Source organism: Scyliorhinus canicula, chromosome 7, assembly GCF_902713615.1.
Source record: "Scyliorhinus canicula chromosome 7, sScyCan1.1, whole genome shotgun sequence".
Lineage (NCBI taxonomy): Eukaryota > Metazoa > Chordata > Chondrichthyes > Carcharhiniformes > Scyliorhinidae > Scyliorhinus > Scyliorhinus canicula.
In genome coordinates, this window is record NC_052152.1 from 43,007,824 (window position 1) to 43,031,505 (window position 23,682).

Here is a 23,682-nt window from a genome sequence, read left to right on the forward strand (position 1 = left end):
CAGCCAGATTGAATCCTCACATCTCACCCTCACACATAAATAACTGGAGTAAAAGTTATTTCTGATGCAGCCCATATGTTTATCAAAATACCACAAAAACATCAGATACATTAGGGGCGCGATTTTGCGGAAAAAAAGAGTCCCGTTTTGGACAGGTTTATTGAAGTGTTTCAAGCACTGGGAACAATCCCACTATCGAACAGGCCCCGCCGAGACCGCACTTGCCTTCATTTCCAGCACAGAGGGGCTCCACTCGTCAAGGCAGGAAGAGATCGGGACGACATTTTTAAATGCTGCTCTCGATCCTCAAATGTGACCCACAGATCCCGCCCCCTTCACTACCTAACTACCTGTTTGGGGGGGGCGGGGGTCCTCAAGTCCCTCACACCCACCTCGTAAGGGCAGGGCACTCATGAGCCTGATCCCCAGCATGGGCAAAATGCCACCTTGGTACCATGGCACTGCCAGTCTTGCAATCAGGCACTGTGGGCACCAGGCTGATAGTGCCAAGGTGCCCAGATAGCATCAGCAGTGCCAGCATGCCACCCCAACCACCTGGGAGTCTCCGATTACCTGTGAGGCCCCCCCCTAATTGCCGTACTGCCCGGCCCCCGTTTGTGGAGACCAGGCTAACTGAACATTGAAGTGCAAATTTAGGCCCATGGGCAGGATCCAGATCACGACGTCTCGCAAGGTCCTGTTAGATCCCGCGAGGCATGGCGAGCCGGGTAAATCTCGCGACAGGCCTCTCGCGAGATTTACCGGCTGCGCCGCGACCAAAGTCGGGCACATCACGGCTGTTAAATCGCGCCCTAGGTCAATTTTTATTGATTGGATTAAGCTGGATCAAAACAACAATCAGCAAAAGCACATTTCAAGGAATATTATTTTTCTTTTAACTCACAGTAAATACAATGAGCTGTATAACATTTATTGTTTCTGACAAGTAGTAAAGATCCACGTCTAGATATTTTCCCTGAAAGGTAGAATAAACTGTGCAAGTTGGCTGCTATTGTATCTAGATTTTTGTCCCTCAGATCTAGACCAAAAAAAAAGGTGAATTGCTCAGTTTCTGGATCTTATTATTTCCAAGTCTTCAACAAACAAAATTGGTTCATTTTATAGTAACACCACTTGAAATAAGATAACCCCTAACATAACACAGATGTGTTGTAAACAGCCATATTAAAGTATATAAACTGGATTTAAATTTTCTGCCAATTTTGTATGTCATATCTTTCTTTTGTTACATAAGTAAACACAGTCATTCACATAATTTTCACAGACTTATAATTTTGGAAATTTTGTTGCCATAAATAGAAAATTAAAGAGTTTGGTTTACCTTATTATCACTTTGATAAATTTGTAATCCTTCAGAATGTAAACATATATCAAGTTTCATTAAAAAGTCCAAGGTTGTAATTATATAAAATCATCAGTAATTGGCAAAACAGAAACATACTGCTGGATCCAAGTGGCAAACTTTGATACTCTTGTGTAGACTCCAGGAAAATGTTGTCTTCCACATCCATAACCCCAGCTAACAATGCCAGTCAAAAACCATCTTCCACCAATTTTTTCTTGACAAGATAATGGTCCTCCAGAGTCACCCTGCAATATCAATCAGAGTCCTGAAAATACTGGCTATACAAATAAATATTACAAATTAAAAGCTTTATTGGCCAGATTTTGCCAGGAAAAGAATGGTGCCCAAACGACATGGCACCATGTCAAAATTGGCCAGTAAATGGCGAATTGCCATATTGCTAATTTGTGCTGCTCCACTGTTAGCTTTGTGAAAATGGCATCTCACACATATTTTTAAAATACATTTTGAATACCCAATTCATTTTTTCCAATTAAGGGGCAATTTAGCATGGTCAATCCACCTAGCCTGCACATCTTTGGGTTATGGGGGGAACCCCATGTTAACACGGGGAGAATGTGCAAACTCCACACGGACTGGCATCTCACACATAAAGGCCCTGTAATTATCATGAGGTTTCTGCATTTGCAAATGATTAGTTACAAGGCTAAGTCGAGGAATTATCAGCATACCTTTTGTAATTGTTAATGATAGCCAATCAACCTTTCTTGCTTAGAAAACATGGAGTTTCATTCCTTTGGGTTAACTGTTTAGATTATATTAAACAGTCAAATTTTTATATTTACTTTTTCTTCTTTGTCCTAGGAGGTAGTTGGGAGGATGAGTCAGGTGACTTACCTAATAGATACTCAAGACTGTAGAAAGAAGGAATGACTATGCCATTGTAGCCATCTAAGATGGCCACCTGCAAAGGACAATGGGAATTATGGCCAACCCAGGACTCTGACAGATACAGAGCCTATGTGTATCTGAAACACAGGTAACCAGGCCTGATCAAAACCCCTGCTCATTTGCATTTTAATGGCCCATTTTACCAGGACGATAGAACTCCAATCAAACAACCGGTACAGCCACAGACTGATCGGCACCACTCCCTTTACTCAGAAAGCCCAACTGCCAAGGTGGTCAATGACCGCTAAGGACCCGCCCAGCCACTAAGACGCTCAGCCCTTTATTGGCTGAAATCGAAGACAGTGATCAGAGCCCTGTCGAACTATGGGTCCAAGGTTAAGGACCACCCCAAAGAGCGCAAAATCGTAAAGGGATAAAAGAGAGCACAGCCATGTGTTCTGTCTCTTTTGGATCCGGCCTGTGCCAGCCCAATTGCAGCAGGAACAGCCAGCTAAGTTCAAGACCAACGATCGCTACCTGACGGATGAGCCCAGCAGAGACAGCCAAGTGAAATCAAGATAAAGGCCTTATCCATTTGCACAGTGCTGGTCGCCCAGAAGTTAAGTATAGGTTATTGTAGCTGATGGGTGTAGTTTAACTCGTAGTAGATATTGTGTTTGCATGTCGAGATAACTCTTGTGGAAGTAAATAAACCATCTTTTGAATTGGTTGCGTGGTCATGTAATCGAATAAGGGAAGGCTTGTGGTTCACCAACATTATTAATAGAGCAACACCACATAACTACGTTGAAGAAATATCATTATCGGGAAGAAGATAGGAAGGAACCAGTGTATCAGGTGGTAGAAGTAGAGGAAGAGGACCGAGATAGTAAGAGTGAGGGAGGAGAAGAGGTCAACAATTCACAGCACGACCCTCCTGTGATATGACTAGCAAATGTGGTAATATTAGGACAATTAGATACTGAGTTTGCATACTTAGAAAAAGAACAATGAAAAGATCTCATAAGGCTATTGCAAAAGCATGAGACGATTTGTAGGGAAACACCGGGGTGCACTACATTAACTGAATACAATGTAGACATATTTGACTCCAACTCAGTAAAACAACATCCATATCGACTGAACCCACAGAAACTAGCTCAGATAGAAGTGGAAATCCAGGCAGCACGGTGGCGCAGTGGGTTAGCCCTGCTGCCTCACGACGCTGAGGTCCCAGGTTCGATTCCAGCTCTGTGACACTGTCAGTGTGGAGTTTGCACATTCTCCCCGTGTTTGCGTGGGTTTCGCCCCCACAACCCAAAGATGTGTGGGCTAGGTGGATTGGCCATGCTAAATTGCCCCTTAATTGGAAAAATGAATTGGGTACTCTAAATTTATTTTAAAAAGTGGAAATCCAATGCATGTTGGAGAATCATTTAATTGAGCCGAGTAAGAGTAGCTGGAATTTGCCGTTGTGTTAGTACCTACGTTAGATGGGACAACTTGGTTCTGTATAGACTACAAGGTCAGAGCCATCACCAAAACAAATTTGTATCTGATTTTCCAGGTTGGAGGACTATATCGACAGGATGGGCAGTGCCTCCTGCCTCTTGAAAATCGATTTGTTAAAGGGGTTTTGGCAGGTACCTTTAATGCCCGGGACCAAAGAGAGATCTGCCTTTGTGACTCCAAGGAGAATGTATCAGTGTAAAGTGATGCCATTTGGATTTAAAAAGTAGTGGCTAGGGTGCCTAACTGTGCGTCTATTTGGACGACATGGTAGTTTACAGTGACATATGCAAGGAGCATGTAGGAAATTGGAGAAGTTATTTAAACAACTGTAGTTGGCCGATTTAGCTATCAATTTGGTCAAAGTTGAATTTGCCAAAGCAAAAATGACCTACCAAGGGCACATTGTGAGAGAGAGACAAGTTGTACCCAGAACAGCCAAGATAAGGGGGTTACTAGATTTCTCTGTTCTCAAAACGAAATGGGGGATTATGAGGTTCCTAGGCATGTGAGGGTATTATGGAAAATTTGTACCTAACATTTAGTACCTTTACTATAAAACCTTAAGATATAGGAGCAGAATTAGGCCATTTTTCCCATCGAGTCTACTCCACCATTTGATCATGACTGATATGTTCCTCATCCCCATTCTCCTGCCTTCTCTCCATAACCTCTGATCCCCTTATTAATCAAGAAATCCCCTTTGACTGATGTTTTGCAGAAACAAGCAAAAATGGTATGGGCCGCAGAATGCCAAAAGCTTTGAGAAATTGAGGGCCATATTGGTAAATGACCCAGTGTTGGCTGCCACTGATTTTTCTAAACCCTTTCAAATGGCCGTAGATGCCAGAAACCTGGAGGTAGCGGCAGTGTTACTGCAGGATGATGAACCCAGAATAGAGAGGTTGGTGAAATACTTTTGAAGAAACTAAGTCCATGCCAAAGAAAGTACCCCACCATTGAGAAGGAAGCCTTAGCATTGTTACTAGTCCTTCAGCATTTTGAAGATTATGTCTAGATGATAGTAAGTAAAGCTTTGTCTAAACTGACCATAATCCACCTGCGTTTGTAGAAACATTTAAAACTCTGAATGCAATATTGTTCCACTGGAGTTTATTGTTACAACCTTTCAGTGTAACAATTGTGCCTATTCCCGGAAAGGACAATATCATTGTGGATGCATTGTCACGTGTCGATAAGTGGCAGATAAGGATTGGGGGAACTTATGCAGTGGGAAAGGAAGGATGAATGGATGTGTGTTTTGTGGTTCATGTTGCATATCTTGTGATGAAGCATCCTTGCAATAATGTTTCATCCTTCTAAGAGGGGTGGTATGTAAGAGTCCTTCCTGTTTATTTCCTTTGTACCCATTTTTTAAATGTTATTTTAAGATTTTGGTCTGTGGACCCATAATCGGAATGGGCCTTTAAAAACAGAAGACTCAAAGTTGAACCAGTCTGCTTGTCAGGACACTGTTCCCAGGTTTTGTTTTTTGAGAGGGGAAGCCAGACTCTTCAGCACCGAGTGGATCTTCGGAACCAGGTTGGGGTGAAGTTGGCTTTGTTGGTTAAGTGGCGACTGGTGGGATGGCCAGGGACAGTGTTCTGCCTGACAGCGTCCATGATTGGTTCCTGCGTGATGTTTTCTGAGAGAACTCTGGGCAGATGTATTTACACTTTGGAAGTGAAAGGAATGTTCTCTTTCTCTCCTGCTTGAAGTGAAAGAATTGTTCTATTGTTTTGAAAGGAGTGCCTAACACATACTTTGCTGTGTCTGCAGAGAAGGTAGATGACATTGCCGGAGAAAGCCTAGAACGAAGAAATATCTGAACTTCAGGAAGACATTGACTAGAAGTCATCCCAGTCATGAATGATACTTATTCTTTTCTTTTTATTGATATCTTCTTTATCATTCCACCACCCTTCTCCCCATAGTTTGTCTGTGTGTGTGTGTGTGTGTGTAGATAGTGGGGGTGGTTAGGAAGGGGGAGCGTGTTGGGAAAGGGGTAGTAGATAGTTACATTTTCTGTCTGTTTAATTATAATGCTGTACATAATTAAAGGTTACTTGTTGAAGTTTCAAACCTGATGACTGTAGTTTATTGGGCTCAACCAGGGGCCGTGAGTATTTTAAATAAAATCTAATTATATCTGTGTTGTGACTCCGAGTCAAATGGGGCTGGAATTGACTGTGCACTAGCCCAGGATGACAACAAACATAAAGTATTACAAGTTCCTCAAACATTTGCAGGCACGCATATGAAGCATGTCACTCTAAATATTCTTCCACACCACATGGCTGTTCTAATTTTTCTCACACAGGAATACACATTTTGTGCGATCAATCTTCTCTTTGTTATGGGCTAGGGTTTAGAGAACCCCAAAGTGTATCATGGAGTTCACCTGAGCCACAACTTTTAATAGATTGTGGTATGGAGAGCACACGGTCCACTCTACAGGTGTGGTACAGCCAAAATGGAAAAGTATTTTTTAAAGCAAAACAATGTTTATTCTATGAACTCAAGTTAACCTTTTTAAAACAGACAATGAACATCTTAGCAACCATCAATTCAAATACAACCTCCAAGGAACACAAAACTAAGTAATCCTTAATAACTTCCCAAACAACATCCAAAAGACAAAAGAAACACCTATTTAACAGATGCACATTAGGTTTACATTCACTACCAAGAACATTTATAATTCTGAATTCACCAAATGATCAAAAGATAGTCTTTTCATGGCAGAGAAATCAACAGTACACCTTCTCTGTCTGGCTTCAACTCCAATGCTGAAAACAAAACTAAAACACTCCCTGCAATAAACAGCCTAAAACAAAAGTAAAAAGCTGACAGGCAGCCCAGCTCCACCCACTCTCTGACATCACTGCAGTAGTAAAGACCCATTTCTTAAAGGTACTCTCACTACAGATATTTGTATACACCCCCATTTATAAGCACCCATTTCTTAAAGGTACTCTCACATGACATTGTCTCTTCAGCAGTTCCCCTTGATCTAGGATGACTTGCCTCCACTCCGGCTTGATGGGTTCTGAGATGGCTGATAAATCCATTGCATGATCTGCAGACTGTCACGTGTCGGGCAGGTGCTGCCTGAAGGGTCAGGTAGATGAGGTGCTTGGTGGTTTGTATGACCTACCACATACCTCGAATCTCCCTCCACGTGCTCCTGACAAAGTTTCTCGATGTGGTTTGCGCTTTCTCAAATAAATCTTCCCCATTTTGGTTGGTCGCAAGCCAGAGATCAGTTTGCAGGGATGCTTGAGGACATCCTTAAAGCATTTCTGCTATCCTCTCGAGAGTCTACAGCTAAGAATTAGTTCAAAGTAGGGCAGTTGCTTTAAGGGTCTGGTGTGAGGCACGCAAACATTTCCCACCCAATGGAGCTGGTTTTGAGTGATGGGAGTGTTGTCATGGGAGAAGGTGCTGCTGTTGCATGGCCGTTCTTGCCACTGGATTTGAAGGATCTTGCAAAGGCATCGTTGACTAATGTGTGACTGCTGTACCATTTTTCAAGAATTTCTGGAGCGTTAGTTAGAAAGAACATCAGCTGTAATGTATTAAACGACTGCATCTGTAGTCATTCTTAGAAATGCAATGTTTTTTGAACAATAGTTGTGCAAAATACAATATTACTAACTACTCATTTGCTGACTGATTGTGCATTTTCGTGCTTTTTCATGCTTCATAGAAACAGGAATAATAATCAATTTTTGAGTACAGTTTAAAGTTTCACAATCAAGTTCAATGTTAACTTTTGGTAAAGGTATTTGCTTTTATACTTACACGACAAGCATCTCTTTTCCCTGACAGTAATCCTGCACAAAGCATGCGAGGGGTGATGAGTCCATATGTGGAACGGCAGAGCGATTGATTTATGATTTCAACCTCCGCTTGTTGAAGAACTGTGGGATCACTATTGTCTTCGGTCAGGCAGAAAAGATAAAGTTACAAAAGTATTACTTAACAGTAGAATTTTAAGTCTTAATTTGGTACCAGAGTAAATGCTTGAAAAGATTTGGAGGTTGTTACATAGATCCCAAGCCAATTGGTAAAGTATAAGATTAGACACCAACACTTGAGAATAGGTTTATTCACAGAATGCAGGATTATAAATGTCTGTCAGCACCTACTAACCCAGAATCCCAGCAGTCTCTCTTTACACTCTGAATAAACCAATAGGGCTAAAGTAACTAATTAACAAGTTTGCTAATTAAATTGACAGCTCCATAAAAGGGCACTGTAACAAAAGACAAACTTAAAAGGAAACTTAATTTAACAACTTAAATATAATTTGGGGGGGCTGATGATGCACTCCAGTTCCTGAGGTTCCCATCAGTCGCGGTTGCATCAAGCTTACTGCCGGACACGACGTGCTCACCCTCCAGGGTCACCCAGCCATGAATGTCGGTACAAATGAGGGACAGACAGTTGGGCCAAACAACATCCTCAACCACCTGCTTTCTGGATTTATTAATGGTCACCTTGGCCAGGCCCAAGAACAGACTAACAAGGGGGTCCTATGACCCACCTGCACCCCTCTCCACCAAGTAGCCAAAGATCAGGGGCTGGATTCTCCGGTTCAGGGACTATGTCCCAACACCATCATGAAAACTGTGGGGCGCGATGCTAGCCCCGACCGGGGAGCAGAATCGGGTCTCGGGAGGGGGCGTGGAGGCTGCCATGAAACACGGCCAGTTTCGTGGCAGCCTTCACGACTCTCTGCCTTTGCGGAGAATCGCGCCCGTGGTCTTTTACGCCAGGAAAACTGGCTCTGCATTGGGCTAGCAGGTAGTTGTCGTGGAGCTCGCAGCTCCAGCTGCCGATACGGCCCCCGGATGTCCGGGTCAGAGGCTGCGCATGTGCATGGCGGCGACCTCCAGCGGTTGCGCCATGCTCCATGGCGGACTCAGACCTTAGCCGGACCGTGGAAATAGTGCCTCCGATCAGCTGTGCGTCCAACCCGGACCGCCCGTTCAATAAAGGCCCAGTCCCGTATTAATTAAACAATGCCCTTCATCTGTGCATGTGAACAGAATTAACATATCATTAACAGAGGAGACCAGTGACGATTCATTGTATTAAGACTGTAAGAAACTGTTGGCAAACCAATTCAAAAAGAACTGGATGCATTGCAATCCTGTATAACTGTCAGTAAGATTAAACATGAACATTTATGCATCGAGAACAAACTTAAGACAAGAATGACTCTGGGACAGCTGAGGCTCATTGGTAGTACGCTTTTCTTGAATCAAATTGTGGGCTCAAGCCCCCTTGCAAAGATTTTACTTTGTATAGTCTAAACTGAGGAAGTGCTGCATTGTTGGAGGCATATTTTTGAATGAGACATTAAAGCAAGGAACCATCTTTTCTCTCAGGAAAATGTAAAACGTTTCCATGGCATCCTATTATTTTACGTGGCTTAAAACAGCCCTTAAAGCAATTGAAGGAAAGCGTAATGAATGTTAAACATTTTTGTTAGTACTGCAGTAATTTGTAAGCTTTTATTATTTTGTCACCTCTTTATGCCCACAACTAAGTATATTGTAAGGAAAACTTTCATTTCCGAATTTGATCATTAATCATTGATCAACAACAACTTATCATGCATTTAACATAGTAAAATATCCCAAGACACTTAAGAAGTGTGATATCAATCGAAACATTTTTGAAATTTTGGACACTGAACCACTAAAGGAGAAATCAGGACAGATGACCAAAGCCTTTTAAAATTAATTTACGAGATGTTGTGTCGCTGGCAAAGCAAAGGCAAGCTTTTAATGTCCATCCTTAATTGCCTTTGAGGATTGGAGGACAGTCTGTCTCACCCTGGGCCTCCCATCCTCATATTCATAGAATTATAGAATCCCTACAGTGCAGAAGGAGGCCGTTCGGCCCTTTTGGGTCTGCACCAAGCCTCCTAAAGAACACCCTACCTCGGCCCACTTCCCTACAACCCCACCTGACCTTTGGACACTAAGGGGCAATATTTGCATGGCCAATCCACCCAACCTGCACATCTTTGGACTCTGGGAGGAAATCGGTGCACCCGGAGGAAACACACGCAGACACAGGGAGAACGTGCAAACTCCACACAGACAGTCACCCGGAACTGAACCCGGGCCCTTGGTGCTGTGAGGCAGCAATGCTAACCACTCTGCCGCCCCAAAGTTTTTGTGGCACAGAATTTGAAACAGATCACATTACCATGTTCAGACTTCTTTTTGTCTGAAAAGAGACAGTTTGAAACATAACAATTTTATAAACTTCATATTTACAACAGTAGTCCTAATAACCATATGGCTAATTGGATGGAAACTCATCTCGGGATCAGAACAACTCCAAGGCTGTAAATGGTCCTGCACAGCTTAAAACAGTTGCCCAAAATTGAAACAGTGGACATGTTCAAGTAGGGAACAGTGCAGAGCATTCCTGCAATTAACAGTGAATCTTTTCACAAGTAATAAGGTTCATGATTTATGTTAATACAGTCCTTTATTTCAGGTAAAACATTGCACCTTCATGATATTTTTACCTGTTTCCTGTTTTTGCCCCCAACCTGTCACCCAGCACCTCTCTCCATTGGGCACCACTTGAGTCAGTGAAGGGACACAAATTGGTTGGATCGCTGATGCAAGTGTATCTGGCCACGTTTTCTTCAGTTGTAGCAATGAAATATCATAGTCAAAGTTTCGACCATTATAGTATTCATGGACAAGGATTCTTTTGAGTTCACTTGTAAACTTTGCATTTCCTTGAGAATGCATTCCTAAATGAGCTACCCATTGTCTGGGATCGGACAACCTTAAAAAATAAAAAGTTAACCATTTGTTTCAGGAACAGAATTTTACAACAGAGTTCCTTATGCTGTACAATACAATGAACTAGAGTACTATTTGCAATGTTCAACAGGAAAACTATTTTGATTTTTACAAATAAGTCTGAGCCTAAGAATTATATCATGTAATTACCACATAAATGGCTTTGTTATTTTAATAGAGGTGCTAAGTGGGAATGTTGTCAATGAATTTCTCGACCACTGAATACAGAAGTAAAGAAGGAATGAACATGTATTCATATAGTCACTCTCTCATTCTCAGCCAATAGAATACTGTGTAGGCATGGTTGCTATTACAATTATATAAAGAGTGACTTGTTGCTATAGTGTCTTCTTTGTTGAATAATTTCGGGGAAAAGTTATTACGTTAAACAATTTTTGCTTAATTCCATTTTTAAAAGTTCATGTTCTTTGATATCCCTCTTATTCCTATTATGCTTAAAGTTTGTTAAGAAGATAGCATTCAAAAGTGCTGGGTATATGGATATGGAACCAGCTCAGTGATAGGAAGCAGGAGAGTGGGACGGGACAGATATTTTTCAGACTGGGAGGTGCTTTACAGTGGTAATCCTCAAGGGTCAGCTTCAGATCTGTAATTCTTGCCAATTTTTATAAATAAGCTACATGCAGATGTACACAGCAACAGTATAAAGTTTCCAGATAATACTAAACTGGCAAAGTAATAGATAGTGACAAAGATAGTTAGAGATTTCAGGACGATATAGAATGGTTAAATGGGCAAAAGGCTGAAAGATGACGTTCAATGCAGGGAAGTGTAAAGCAATTAGAAGGATTGATGAAGAAAGATATGATACAATGTGTGACACAAACTTGAAAAATGTAAATGAAACGGAGAGACGTTAATATCTATAAACACAAATCCTTAAAGGCATCAAGCAGGTTGATATGATGGTTTACAAGTTAGTTTGATTTTTAGAGGGATAAAAGAAAAAGAGTACTGCTCGAACTTTGTAATCACTTGTTAGGCCTCAGCTGGAATATTGTGCATCTTCTGGGCACCATACTTCAGATAAAATATCAAGACTTTGGAAAAGATAAAAGGAGATTTACCAGAATATTACGGGGGGGGGGGGGGGGGGGGGGGGGGGGGGGGGGGGGCACCTTCAATTATGAGATAATTGTCAAAAGATCCAAGAGAAGGACCTTTTCACTCAGTAGTTGGGTTCTGAAATATGAAAAGGTGGTGGACGCAGTTGCCATAGTCTATTTTGAACAAGAGTTAATGAATTAGTCCGGATGAGAAACCTATTGGGTCATTGGCAAAAAGGTGGGGGGGGGGGGGGGGGGGGTGTGGGTGGTGAGAATAAGCATGGCAGCCCTTCAAAGAAGCAGCACTGGCCAAATGAACCCAATGGCCTTCTGTGCTGCAAGTTTTTCTAATTCTACGATTCAATTAAATTGGAATGGATGGAATTCTGATGTATCGTATCTATGAGCTAAATTCCAATCCTCTGCCCCAAAATATATCACTTTTGTACCAAACCCATTCAGCATTTCAGGTAATAATACTGTCATTGCTTACTTTTCCCCTTGAAAGCAATGTGCTGCAGATACGAGCCATTCCTTTGTTATTACTGAAGCCCCACAATATGGCGACCCAGAAAAGTGAAGGCTGACTTGCCAAGGCCAATCTCCATCACGAGCATTAGATCCTCCCACTATTCGACTGCCCTGCTGCCTCTTATTACCACAATCTGCACGGTAGAAATGAGAACAAATAATTATAGAAACCTAGAAACGATAGTCAATGGTTGAACGTTGCTCTACCTGCAGTCCCATATTCCCATTGATGAAGTGTTTCCTTCCTGCTTATTCAGGCAATCAATCCACATGGTTTAAAATAATACTTAACTGGGAACATTAGCTTACCACTAGGGGATGGTTGATATTGTATATCAGAGTGTACAATATTTCCAACTAGAAGGTAATTGAAATGCCTCAATGGCTCCTTGCCTGAAGATGAGCTTTTATTTAAGAAAATAATTCCAGAAAATGAAAACACATTCTGCAAACTGCACTGATAAGTTAATTCATTTATCCAGTTATATAAATATGATGAATTACTCTTAAATACTGAATTCCCCCCAATAAAACTCACCGCAATTCATTTCATCACTTCCATCCAAGCAGTCTACACTTGTATCACATTGAGCATTCCTCTTCAGCATACATAGGTTGTTCTTACATTTATAGGTAATGTCTGTGCAGGGCACAGCTGAAAAATATGATTTGACACTTTAGACTTTTGAAAGTATGAATCAATACATATATTTCATTTATGCTGTTTAAATACTCACCATCTGTGCAATTGAGTTCATCAATGCCGTTCTTGCAGTCCTTGACTCCATTACAGAGAAAGTAGTGCTGTGGAGAACTTGTGTTGCACTCTTTTGATGGTGAAGCTGAATTAAAACCAGCCAGAAATAAAATCAACATGTAATATATACAGTATTTTTATTTGGGAGACTTTTATTTGGAAGTAGGGATGAATGTTATTCTTCACTCCTTTTGAACAAAAGCATTGGTACTGAAATTTGATCAACCTTTTCTGTAACTTATAATAATTTTAAAACCTCAAGTTTAAATAAATATTCTGACAAATATGCCGATGCGCATACTGATGTATCTCCTTGTTTTATCCTTCCTCTTTTAGCAGCGTGTCCTACTCTATCTGACCTTTGCCCATCCGCATTATCATACCCCACTCTGAGAGGAAGTCACCCATGTCAGACAACAACTGGTTTGTGCAAAAGCCTCAAATTTGGCAAAATGTATGTCATCACTTACCATTCCCTATCGATGTTTGAAATTTGAAACAACTATGGAAAGCACCAGAAAGACATAGAATTATTTAATAATCTTTATTGTCACAAGTAAGCTTACATTAACACTGCAATGAAGTTACTGTGAAAAGCCCCTAGTCACCTCATTCCGGTGCCTGTTCACAGAAGGAGAATTCAGAATGTCCAAATTACCTAACAGCACGTTTTTCGGGACTTCTGGGAGGAAACCACAGCACCCGGAGAAAACCCACGCAGACACAGGGAGAATGTGCAAACTTCACACAGACAGTGACCCAAGCCAGGAATCGAACCTGGGATCCTGGAGCTGTGAAGCAACAGTACTAACCACTGTGTTAGCATGCTGCCCATACAGCAGCAGCCAGAATCATCAACCAGCAACTCAGCTATAAGTCATTGATGAGCCCTTTAAGCAGCACTGGTAGAGGTTTTGACAGCTACTCAGCATATGTTCAGCTGTCCGAGATTAACAGAACACATCAGCAGAAGTGCTGAGTGGCAAAATGGCAGCTCCAGTGTCATGTTAGCATTATGCTGATTGATATCATGAACTGCCTGCTCTGCAGACGTCACATATTAAGGGTATTTGCTAATGTCTTTATCAAAGTGATGTCCAGCACAAGTTTGCACCCTAAATATCTTAATAACCCAATTCTAAAAAGGAAAAAAAAGTAGCTAAATGTGCACAAAATGGTTGTCTGCACTCTGCTCAGTTAGAAAGCAGTTAATGTCTTGATTACAAGGATATAATTAAAACATAGAACATAGTACAGTACAGCACAGAACAGGCCCTTCGGCCCTCGATGTTGTGCTGAGCTTTGTTTGAAACCAAGATCAAGCTATCCCACTCCCTGTCATTCTGGTGTGCTCCATGTGCCTATCCAATAACCGCTTGAAAGTTTCTAAAGTGTCCAACTCCACTATCACAGCAGGCAGTCCATTCCACACTCTAACCACTCTCTGAGTAAAGAACCTACCTCGGACATCCCTCCTATATCTCCCACCCTGAACCTTATAGTTATACCCCCTTGTAACAGCTACATCCACCCGAGGAAATAGTATCTGAACGTCCACTCTATCTATCCTCCTCATCATCTTACAACCCTCTATTAAGTCGCCTCTCATCCTCCTTCGCTCCAATGAGAAAAGCCCTAGCTTTTCTGTAGCAATTCTGCTACAATATTTTCCAGGAAAACAAGATTGTGGGCCATGTAGATTTAGTATTGAGTAATTGGAGCAGACTTGGTTCATAATCTAACTGAAATTTGAAAAGATGAAATGTAACACAAATACTAATATCCTATATTGCAGCAAGTGTCATTTTAACAGGGTGAGTTACAGTGTAATCGCAAACAACTTGTAGGGAATCAGTGTGAGTGGAACACCTAAATGTATCAAGGCTAAAGCTTTGAACATAGTAGGTCCCAGCCGTCCCATGTCCACCACCACCCAACTCCCACTGCCCCTTTGTTCATTCCAGGTTCAGAAACTTTGCATCCAGACCTGCACTAAAAGAACAAACGTGCCGGAAAAACACGAGAAATGCGCATGCACTGTGTTGACAGAAAACATAGCCAATTAACCACTGTGTCTATTATGGGTCTATTATGAATATATTATTGCCCTACCTGACAAACACAATCAAAACCCTTCAATGTTAGTTCATATACAGAACTCAAAGGCCTGGATTTTCTGACGCCCTCCATGGCAGCTTTTTCTGTGGTGACTCTGATGAGCCATTCGCTGATATGGGCTTTGGCATGGCTCACCCGCCCTGCTGCCAAGGAACCCGACGCAAGGGGTCAACTTCGGTGGGACTGTTAAATTCTACTGGCAAGAGGGGCCGGAACATCCCATCCAGAGGTTGGGAACCCTGGCTCAGTTTTTATCTTGTACCCTTTGCCAAAATTAGCTAAACTCAGCCGAAATTAAGGATACAATCTAGGACCTTCTATTCTGCATTGTGCAGTACATCATACAGTGAATTTAATCACCGAACTTCAGTTTATGTTCAGATGAGGTGGTGTTGGGAAACAACCTGTAGTGTTAATCCTGCCACACTTTACACATTTTACTGTGTTCAGTGTCTGTCATTCAGCTTTTATATACTTTCACTGTATCAGTAAATATTACAGCAGGGGTCATTTTAAACATGCATTGGAGCAGAGGTTTCCAGCTCAACGCTCAAAAAGATCTCTGTAATATCATAACCAATGTTTACACCTGTGTTACTGCTGAGCATGACATTTAAACAAAGGAAAGCTGTATTGAGCTTACTTGTCAGAACTCATATGGCTATTTGAAAAGTGCCATTACAAAAAAATAACAAAATGGGAAAACTGCTTGCATCCTGAAAGAAAGGTTTTTTCTTGTTGGTCTCATTATCTTCAAACTTTTTTGCTACATTTTCAACACAGGAGGGAGCATTATGTTTTCAGAGGTCATTTCTGAAGCATGACATTCAAGAACATCTTCTTTGAAGACAGATTTTTACAGAACAAAGGGGGAAGTGTTTCCACTTGAGACAATGTTACTATTGCTGCTATGGCTCAATATTCCTTTTCATAGCAGTTGCATGCGTTTTATTGATACTGCCTGATTTTCTGTGTTATTGCTCCTAGGTTGGCTGTGGTGCATAGTTCTGCTCTTTAATTTGGTCCTCCGAGGGTACAGCAAAGAGGCCCGGGAATGGGAGAGAACATTAGTAACAGCAGCTGCAGCAGTTCAAAATGGTTCTAGGTATTGGGGAGAGCTTGGCATTTCAATAGCACCAGGTGAATTTCTATCACATTATCTTTATTTATCTGTTTTAGTTATTCTCGGCCTTTTGGATCAGATCGAGCTTAGGATCAAGCATGACATCAAGTGCAATGCCTGATCTTGTCTGCTTGGATCTAGTTTGTCTCTTTTGTTGGGACCATGAATTGGATTCATTCTGAATTTGAAATAGTTTTTGGAGCAAACAAGGAAATGGATTAGGACCTTTCCCTAACCACTCCCGCGCATTGCCTTTGTAACTCTGAGAAAGGATTTTAAAAATATTATAGTTATTCTTCTGATTTAAATTGTATCTATTCTGTATTCAAAAGTTATCGAACACATCAATGCCATAGTACAGGAATGGATAAAAAGGATTTGTTTGAGTACACATAAATTTTCCATGGCACAGGTTCAGATGAATGTGTCATTTAAACAATCTGCTGCACCCATTTACCTCGTTCCAGTAGCCCAAGATGAGAGCCTAACATTAGTTCAGGTTATTCTGTAGAAGGGCATCTAATGGCATCTGCTATTAGTTAGTCTCGCCATGAACATTTTGGTTTAAATTTTCTTTGTATGCAAGGTTTCTGGAAGTGCAAGTTTGTAACATTGCGATGAAGGAAATGGAGCATCTGGAGTCTGATAGAAGAGAGCAAGAAACTGTGGGTGGGATTTTCAGCCCCCCCCCCCCCCCCCCCCCCCCCCAAACAACATTTTCCGGCAGAGGAGGCAGCTCATCACATTGGTCACCGGTGGGATCTTCCTGTGGCCGGTGGGATCTTCCTGTCACCCCGATGGCTACGCCGTTTTGCACGGCTCATTGTCTCGCCAACGGTGAATATACCGCAGGGGTCTGTTAGGATCCCGGATGAGAACCCAACCATTTGCAATTTGTAAACCTGTGAGGAAAAATGACTGTCCCACTGGAGTGATAATGCTGACAAAAGGTATCTTTTACAGTATGACAGACTTTAATTTAAACACAGAATTAACCACATTAACAAAAAAAGAAATAGCTTTACAGTTAACAGTTCTTAAATCAAAGAAGGAACTTACTTTCTAAATCTGCCCCGAAGTATTCAATTAAGCAAACCAATATAGTTCAAATGCCACTCATAAATAAAGTTAACAATCAGGTTTTACTTACTTTTCTCTGTGTAAGAGGCCTTGGAGAGAACCCTTCAGGAGCAAACTGAAATATACTCCCTGTCAGACGAATAACCTATGGCAAAGTGCCACTACAAACAGACCTGACTTCTCCCCTTAATTGCATTATCTTTACACAAAGCATAAGGGGTGGAATTCTCGCCCCCACACGCCAGGTGGGAGAATCGCCAGGGCGCCGCGCGAGTCCCGCCACGCCGCCCCATCACCCGCACGTGATTTTCTCACCACCCCCAAACCAACGCGGCGAGAATCATGGCTGGCTGCTCGGAGAATCGCCGCTCGCCGTTTGCAAAAAGCTGATTCTCCGGCCCGGATGGGCCGAGCGGCCGCCCCAACACGACAGGTTCCCACCGGCGCCGTCCACACCTGGTGTCGCTGCCGGCGGGAACTGCGCGGGAACGCTGTGGGGGCGGCCTGTGGGGGGGGGGAGGGGGGTTCCTGCACCGGGGGGGCCTCCGATGGGGTCTGACCCACGATCAGTGCCCACCAATCGGTGGGCCGGCCTCTCTAAGAGAGGACCTCCTTTCCTCCGCTGCCCCGCAAGATCCATCCACCATCTTCTTGCGGGGCGGACTCAGAGGACGGCAACCACGCCTGCGCGGATGACGTCATTTACGCGGTGCTGCATTTTACACGGCGCCAAGGCCCAGCGCGCGTAAATGACGCAACGCCTCTTCTAGCCCCCTGGGGGCGGGAGAATAGGGGGCTGGGAGCGGGCTCCGACGCCGGAGTGAAACACTCTGGTTTTCACTCCGGCATCGGCACTTAGACTCCCGTTGGGAGAATTGCACCCAAGGCATCTACACCCCAGGGACCTCCGAACCAAAACAATATTCCATTAGCCAGGTATTTGTAAATGCGTCTTAAATCTAACAGCAGAACACTTCCCCTGCAAAAACACCTTAAGCACAGCTTTAGCAGACATACTGTCTGTAATGTATTTTACATCCCCACATGTTCTAATAACATTACTGCAACAAATAATATAACAACTTGATTCGCTTTCAGTGGGACAGGTAGAGTCCTCTGGCAGGGAGGGACAGAAAACCCTACGCTGTATGTACGTTAAGCAATCACATTGAAAGATTGTGAAATGTTCATCATAAGAGTGGAGAAGGAAGTGTAAATGAGAGTGGATGAATTCAACATCAAGTCAAGTAGAGAAAGAGAAATAAAGGGAGTGAAAGATTGGATAAGAGGGAGAAAAAAAGTGGTAGAAGGAAATATAATTTGCAAAAAGACAGTTTAAAATCTCCAACAATTAAAACCTAAGGGAATGATGCTGTACACTCATTTTCAGTACCAGAGGGGTTGATTGGCAGAAATTAACACTTATCACATTATTAAATGGGCAGTTCTGCTTGAAATGCTGAGATCTTTTTTTGGGTGTGTTCAGTTCGTATCTACCATGCAATTACAACAACTTCATGAGCATTTCAATGGTCAGGGATACAGTGATCACAAAACTGATGGTGGAGTTGCTGCATCATTTCTGCATACATAACAGCCAGTGCCATTAGCCTCACCATTATTCTGACAGCAAAACCTGTCCCAACCTGCATATTTTATTTCTTTATGCAAAAATGGCATGCTGGAATAAGTTTTACAATTTAGGGCTTGCAGTGCAACTTTCTGTGATAGCAGGTGTTTGGCAGAAACTCATGCACAGTTACAGTATTCAACATGTGTAATTTGCAGCCTGCACAATTTCCTGTCCATGAGGCATCCCCACCCCTTTCCCTGCACCCTCCCACCCCACTTTGAAGCTCTCTCTCTCTACCTTTTTGTGGAGCCAGTGCACCTTTAAGGCAAAATATTCTTCGGAGGTACCTACAACAAAATACTTCATCACTTTCATCAAAGCAGTCATCTGATCCATCGCAACGTTGGGACTGGCGGATGCACAGACCAGTAGAGCAGACATAATATCCATTAGGACAAGCTTTAAAAAAAAAAATGAGAATTGAGCTCATTTAATCTGCACAATGTTAACATTGTCCTGGAGGAAGTAAATGGAAGAAACAAAGTCATTAAAAGAACAACACCACCATACATCTAAAGTAATTTAACATCGAAGTCAAGTTTTGTATGTGTCCAATTGAGCAAACTTGTTCATGTCAGAAACTGCATGTAATTTTAGGTGGTATTTGGACCAGGAGCAAGGGTCATACCTTTCATCTTATAAACCCTAATGCCCATTGCATTTCCCAGTTTTTTTTGCTGTAGTAAACATAAAGTTTGGTTAGATTTATTTCAATTTACCAGTTCATTTATTCTGCATTCACATAAGAATGAAAAAGTAATATAGGTATAAAAAAACACTTTTTCCTTCAACAGTGACGCAAGTGCAGTTCTTAAGCATTTCGCTGGAGAAGAACGATATGATCATGTTATTGTCTCTAAAACACAAATAAACTATCAATTACAGGCACGCCAGCCTATTACTTTCAATACAGGGATTTTAAAGGGGAAGGATTTCAACCACTTCCCCCTCCCCTTACCACTCACTCCCCCCACCCCATCTTCCCACTCATCCCGCCCCCCCCAAGCGATGGAGGAGGTGCATAATTAAAATATCGTTGAAATTAATACCATCTGTTCCCACTCGATTTCCAATCTCCCAACCACCACAATATTTGCCACATGCACTTTTTATTTTAGCAACCTAGGCTCCAGCTAGAAGCAAATGAATATATACAAGGCTATGGGCCAAGTGCTGGCCAATGGGATTAGGTCGGCAGGTCAGGTGTTTTCCATGCGTTGGTGCAGACTCGATGGGCTGAAGGGCCTCTTCTGCGCTGTATTATTCTGTGAAATCAGGAACATTTGATGCACTCAGGACCCCAGTGCAATATTCTCATTAAATATTAGGAACTCCACTCAGCACCAAATCCATTGTGTGAAGGATAGTAGAACTGGTTTCAGATTGCCACTGGAAGCAATAATTAAAGTGGCATTCAAATCATAGAGAATTGTTTGTTTTGTTTTTGATTTTCAAGGACATTTGAGCATAGAGGCTGCTTATTTCTGACTTATCTTTTGCTTTACTTACCGTGAGTAAGCGCTGAGATAATGATGGGTGCCATTTTTGCTGCTGTGACCTCGATAGAGGAAAACGACTAGAACCAGCAGCAGCAGCACACGGAACATCCAGGAGGAGCATCAACTAGGCCTTTGGGGAGACTACCCATGACTTGTCCCTCTCCAAAGGCGAAGCACTTTTTAGGAGCAGCACCAAAGAAAGCTGTACTCCACTAGGTATACCACTAGGTATCCACCCTCCAGATGGCTACTGCTTGCCCGTGGATGTGGGAGTCACTATCACTCTTAAATTTATCTCAGTCTTGTTCCATAGTGAAACGGGATATTTCTGACATCTCCCACTCTGCAACATAATAGTAGTCCTGCTGGCATCACATCAATTTATAATAAATATTTACTTCATCACTACAATTAGAAAACCTGTATAGACTGCTCGTGTCTGCTCTGCTCAGGACAGCCCGATTTCCCCAAGGGATCATGAAACAGACTTCGGGTCCATCTGCAGCATTAGGGGCCGAATATCTATTTCAGGAAACTGCTGCCGGCCACAATTGGCCTCCCTCCTGCTGTCCTTAACTCGCCTATAATTTACCAGGGACTGGCAATCAGCCCTAAATTCACTTTGTCAGTTTGGTGAGCTGCCTGTGGAGGCCAGTACCCGAGCCCCGAGAACGGGCTTCGCACAATCCTCAGGCCCACGTATTCAGGCATCAGGAATTTATTCTCCGTTGGCGCCTGAAAATCTGCCTAAATAAAATTCTAGGTGAGCTGAGACGTCGGGCCCAGCGTGCGCGGAGGTCGGAGCAACGGGGGCGGAGCCAAATGGAGGTCGAGGCGACAGGCCCGAAGCCAGGGCGCGATGTAGGTGAGATGTCCCACATCGGGTGGCTCCCACCTAGAATGTTGTAAGAAGACTGAAGTCTGGTCCCAGGGGAAGTCTTGAGGAATACAAAAAAGAAGAGAAAGAATTTTTAGAGAAACTTTGTGAAAGTTTTTTTTTGAAGGTAGAATTTTTTGTTTTTCTGTTAAAAAAAACGATTGAAGAAGAAAAGAAGGGGAAAAAAAGGAAAAATAATAAGTCGTTAAAGGATGCGAAAAGCAGCATCGAACAAGGGAGGAAATGCTGGCTTACAGTTGAATGAGAGGACCAGCAAAATCTCTGACAAGATGGCGGATGCCAGACTGCATGGTGGGGCTGCAGTGCTTACAGTGGAGAAGATGACCGAGGTGATGGCTGTGGAGATGGAAAAGCAATTTGCGAGGCACATGGAGGCTTTGAGGAAGGAAATGGCAGTCGCATTGAAGTCGTTGGTGCGAGGTGAGAGAGCAGGGCGAGAAGATGAAGGAAGTGGAGGAGGCCATGTCGCAGCACAGCGACCAGTTCATCTCGATGGGGATCGAGCTGCAGATGGTGGTGGAGGTCAACAGAGGACTCCGAGAAAAGCTCGAGGACTTGGAGAACCGATCGAGGCGGCACAATCTGAGAATTGTGGGCTTGTCCGAAGGGACAGAGAGCCCAAGGCCAACAAAGTACTTCGCTAAGAAGTTGGTGGAATTGATGGGGGAGGGTGAGAATCCCTTCCGTTACAAGCTGGACCGAGCTCATTGGTCATTAAGACCGAAGCCCAAAGTGAATGAGCCGCCAAGAGCAGTAATTATCTGCTTCCATAATTACTGCATGAAGGAGAAGGTGTTAAGCTGGGTGAAGCAGAAGTGCGAGGTGCAGTGGGATGGTGCTGGAGTTTGGATCTACCAGGACTTGATGGTGGAGTTGGCAAAAAGACGAGCGGCGTTCGGGCGAGTGAAGGTGGCACTTTACAAGAAGGGGGTGCGATTTGGTATGGTAAATGCCGGCGAAACTGAGGGTGACGTATGATGCCAAAGACTTTTATTTCAAGACAGCTGAGGCAGCTGAGGCGTTCATGAGGGCAGAAGGCCTGGGACAGACATGAGGAGCGGAGCTGGAAGAGAGACTGTGGACTGTGATTGGGGAGCTGGAAAATGTACAAATGCTATAACTTTCTTTTTACTGACGTGTATTGTAATTTACTTCACTTCACAGAGATCAAGTTATTGGTTGGGTTGATTGGCATTCTGTGTTGCAATGGTGATGCACTATCAATTACCACAAAGACAAGAGTAGTGGAATAATCGAGGCTTTATTGAGCAAACATGTTGTGCCTCCTGTAGCTGGAACCAGAATGGCTGCAGCACCAGCGAGCACACACATTTATACGCCGCCTACTGGGCGGAGCCAGCAGGCAGGGATTTACGCATGTACCTCTACTATACGGGCCTTACCGTAATACATGTAATACTACGAGTGGTGACTACCACATTCACCCCCTGTTAAAAAAAAGAGTCCGGCGGGGGTGGTGGAAAACATTACAAGTTCAGTCTGTTGGGGGCCTTGACCCTCCTCTCTGATCGCCTCAGTCCTGGTGGTGATGTGGGCGCTGACTTGGTCACCTGTGACTCCGGGAGCGTGTTGTCCTCGTCTTCGTCACCCCTGAGTGGAAGCAGTGGGAGGACAGATCCTGCTGGGGTGGGGGCTATGGTGAGGTTCGCCGGGGAGGGGGAGGGGGGGCGGTGTCAGGTCAGGGGCCGCGGGTGGGGATCCAGCGGGTGCCAGGTCCCAGAGGGAGACTGTGTCCTGGCGCCCGTCGGGGTGTGCCACGTAGGTGTACTGTGGGTTCGCGTGTAGGAGGTGGACTCTTTTGACCAAGGGGTCCGAGTTATAGGTCCACACATGCTTCCGAAGGAGGACAGTCCAGGAACTGTCAGCCATGTTGGGAGCGAGACCCCGGAGGTGGACTTCCTGGGGAAGGCAAACACCCGTTCATGAGGGGTCTCATTAGTCGCGGTGCAGAAGAGCGATCGGATGGAGTGGAGCGCGTCGGGGAGGACCTCCTGCCAGCGGGGGACCGGGAGATTTTTAGACCGTTTCACCCCGTTTCTCCGGGGGTCGTAGCTGGTCTTCCTGCTCGAGGCAATGCCTTTGCTGAGCAGGAACTGACGCAGCTCATCGCTCATAAAAGAGGATCCCTGATCACTGTGGATATGGGTGTGGAAACCGAACAGAGTGAAGATGCTGTGGAGGGCTTTAATGACTGTGGCAGAAGTCATATCGGGGCATGGGATGGAGAAAGGGAACTGGGAGTACTCATCAATCACATTCAGAAAGTACGTGTTGTGGTTGGTGGAGGGGAGGGGCCCTTTGAAGTCCACGCTGAGGTGTTCAAAGCGGCGGGAGGCCTTCACCAGGTGCGCTCGATCAGGCCGATAGAAGTGCAGTTTGCACTCTGCGC

At 43.5% G+C, this 23,682-nt stretch overlaps 1 protein-coding gene across 1 annotated transcript in view; it reads right to left on the reverse strand.

Annotated features, from left to right (window-relative positions):
* Positions 1 to 1,416: 1,416 nt before the first annotated feature.
* The window catches only part of tmprss7 (transmembrane serine protease 7), a 125,483-nt gene continuing 103,217 nt past the window's right edge, over positions 1,417 to 23,682 (reverse strand). Inside the window, exons 13-19 of the mRNA XM_038801875.1 lie at positions 19,167 to 19,274; positions 12,902 to 13,006; positions 12,703 to 12,819; positions 12,127 to 12,298; positions 10,281 to 10,549; positions 7,532 to 7,668; positions 1,417 to 1,611 (exon numbers count right to left, since the gene is read on the reverse strand). Coding sequence (XP_038657803.1) covers positions 1,423 to 1,611; positions 7,532 to 7,668; positions 10,281 to 10,549; positions 12,127 to 12,298; positions 12,703 to 12,819; positions 12,902 to 13,006; positions 19,167 to 19,274 — 1,097 coding nt within the window. The 3' untranslated portion in view covers positions 1,417 to 1,422. The remainder of the gene's footprint in view (positions 1,612 to 7,531; positions 7,669 to 10,280; positions 10,550 to 12,126; positions 12,299 to 12,702; positions 12,820 to 12,901; positions 13,007 to 19,166; positions 19,275 to 23,682) is intronic.